Source organism: Poecilia formosa, unplaced genomic scaffold (assembly GCF_000485575.1).
Source record: "Poecilia formosa unplaced genomic scaffold, Poecilia_formosa-5.1.2 Scaffold2813, whole genome shotgun sequence".
In the NCBI taxonomy this organism is placed as follows: Eukaryota; Metazoa; Chordata; class Actinopteri; order Cyprinodontiformes; family Poeciliidae; genus Poecilia; species Poecilia formosa.
The window spans coordinates 1-2,783 of record NW_006802752.1 but is presented as its reverse complement, the minus strand read 5'-3'; the positions used below and the strand labels follow the sequence as shown (position 1 = coordinate 2,783).

The window sequence follows — 2,783 nt, the reverse complement described above, 5'->3', positions numbered from 1 at the left end:
CGGAAAATAGTAAGAAAAATAAAAGTCTGATTTATCAAAGTTTATTGTTACAATAAAATGTCAAAAAATAAAAGGACTTTTTTTTCTTGTCATCTTGAAATGTTAAAAGCACATTAAATTATATAGTCATGTCAATATATTCCTGAATAAAATGCTGTAAAAGTGTGTGTCTGTTCATCAGTGTCAATATAAAAACTATCAGAATAATTCCTATCACATAAATACATTTAGCTCTTTATTCAGAAATCACCCAAAACAACTAACTAATCATATTAAAAGTCAGAAACTCTGTTTAGTCATTTATTTGATAACCAAATATATTAGCATGTGAGAGAATGTGTCAAATATTAACTTAAAATACTTTGTAGAACGGCACTTTGTGAAGATTGGTCCATTCACTTGTATTGGCTTACGTCAAAGGATATGCAAGTGATAAGTGACTTTGTAAGGACTTCATAAAATGCATATCTATATGTTTATAGATTAAATTAGTTTAAACTTTAAACAAAGATAGTGATTTTTAATAGAAAACAGCGACAGCATAAAATAGAAAAATTATACAACTAAGACAAGCGACATACCAAATTATTGGAGACAATAATCACACGTACTTTGTACAATCAAATTGAATATTTGAAGGAAAATATGTTTATATTGTATATTGCATTTTCTAAGCAAAAGGGCATGCCAATTTATTTGAAAAGCATTTTTTATATAGACTGGTTAATATAATTTGAAACAACAGCATCAATTTCAGTCTAGTTTTGCTGTAAAGACAAACCTATCAAAGATATTTTTAATACTGTAAATTTCAGATTGCAAAACAATGAATGAAAATCTGCGAATAGTACACAACAGCACATCTTATTTTGGATTTAAAATGTATTAAAGTAAATATCATTCACCCCACTCATTTTCTCTATACAGAATAATACAAATCAATCCTGCAAGTTCATATTTTACATCTCTAAGTATGCAAATGTCAAGATCCAAATGATCACATTTAAACAAATTCAAAAATGAAACAATATAGAGAAGAAGCCCTCCAGTTTTCATCTAACTGTCTTTTATATGGACGTCTACATAGGACATCTATGGAAAATTGTTCTACGGCTTTTCACCTGTGTGAATCATCATGTGTCGAGTTAAATGCTGTTTTTGAATAAAACTTTTTCCACAGGTCACACATGAAAACGGCTTTTCACCTGTGTGAATCATCATGTGCTGAGTTAAGCCAAATTTGTGACTAAAACTTTTTCCACAGGTCACACATGAAAACGGCTTTTCACCAGTGTGAATCATCATGTGCTGAGTTAAATGCTGTTTTTGAAAAAAACTTTTTCCACAGTTCACACATGAAAACGGCTTTTCACCTGTGTGAATAATCATGTGCCGAGTTAAACTTTGTTTGTGACTAAAACTTTTTCCACAGTTCCCACATGAAAACGGCTTTTCACCAGTGTGAATCATCATGTGCTGAGTTAAATAGCCTTTTTGACTAAAAGCTTTTCCACAGGTCACACATGAAAACAACTTTTCAACAGTATGAATCATCATGTGCCGAGTTAAGACAAGTTTGTGTCTAAAACTTTTTCCACAGGTCCCACATGAAAATGGCTTTTCACCTGTGTGATGCCTCATGTGCAGAGTTAAGCCAAGTTTGTGAATAAAACTTTTTCCACAGTTCCCACATGAAAACGGCTTTTCACCTATGTGATGCCTCATGTGCAGAGTTAAGCCAAGTTTGCGAATAAAACTTTTTCCACAGGTCCCACATGAAAATGGCTTTTCACCTGTGTGATGCCTCATGTGCAGAGTTAAGCCAAGTTTGCGAATAAAACTTTTTCCACAGGTCCCACATGAAAACGGCTTTTCACCAGTGTGAATCATCATGTGCCGAGTTAAATTTCGTTTTTGGATAAAACATTTTCCACAGTTCACACATGAAAACGGCTTTTCACCAGTGTGAATCATCATGTGCCGAGTTAAATATCGTTTTTGGATAAAACATTTTCCACAGGTCACACATGAAAACGGCTTTTCACCTGTGTGAATCATCATGTGCTGAGTTAAATTTGGTTTTTGACTAAAACCTTTTCCACAGGTCACACATGAAAACGGCTTTTCACCTGTGTGACGCTTCCTGTGCCGAGTTAAATGCTGTTTGTGACTAAAACTTTTTCCACAGGTCACACATGAAAACGGCTTTTCACCAGTGTGATTCATCATGTGCTGAGTTAAACTTTGTTTGTGACTNCACATGAAAACGGCTTTTCACCAGTGTGATTCATCATGTGCTGAGTTAAACTTTGTTTGTGACTAAAACTTTTTCCACAGGTCCCACAGCAAAATGGCTTTTTACCTGTGTGAATCATCATGTGCTGAGTTAAACTTTGTTTGTGACGAAAACATTTTCCACAGTTCCCACAGGAAAATGGCTTTTTACCTGTGTGAATCATCATGTGCCGAGTTAAACTAAGTTTGTAACTAAAACCTTTTCCACAGGTCACACATGAAAACGGCTTTTTTCCTGTGTGAATCATCATGTGCAGAGTTAAATTACCTTTTTGACTAAAACTTTTTCCACAGGTGACACATGAAAACGGCTTTTCACCTGTGTGAATCATCATGTGCTGAGTTAAATTTGGTTTTTGGCTAAAACTTTTCCCACAGGTCACACATGAAAACGGCTTTTCACCTGTGTGAATCCTCATATGAACATCAAGAGAATATTTGCAAGCAAAACTCTTTTTACACGTCACACAGGAGAAAGGTTTTCTTCT

The 2,783-nt window shown here is 34.3% G+C and overlaps 1 protein-coding gene across 1 annotated transcript; it reads right to left on the bottom strand.

Moving 5' to 3' along the window:
- Positions 1-243: 243 nt before the first annotated feature.
- On the bottom strand, positions 244-2,777 carry LOC107835471 (gastrula zinc finger protein XlCGF8.2DB-like; the record flags this gene model as incomplete). Its single annotated transcript, XM_016667880.1, has 3 exons — positions 244-1,373; positions 1,626-1,793; positions 2,615-2,777. Coding segments are annotated over 3 exons (597 nt in total), but the record flags the coding sequence as incomplete, so codon positions are not given.
- Between the last annotated feature and the right edge of the window lie 6 nt (positions 2,778-2,783).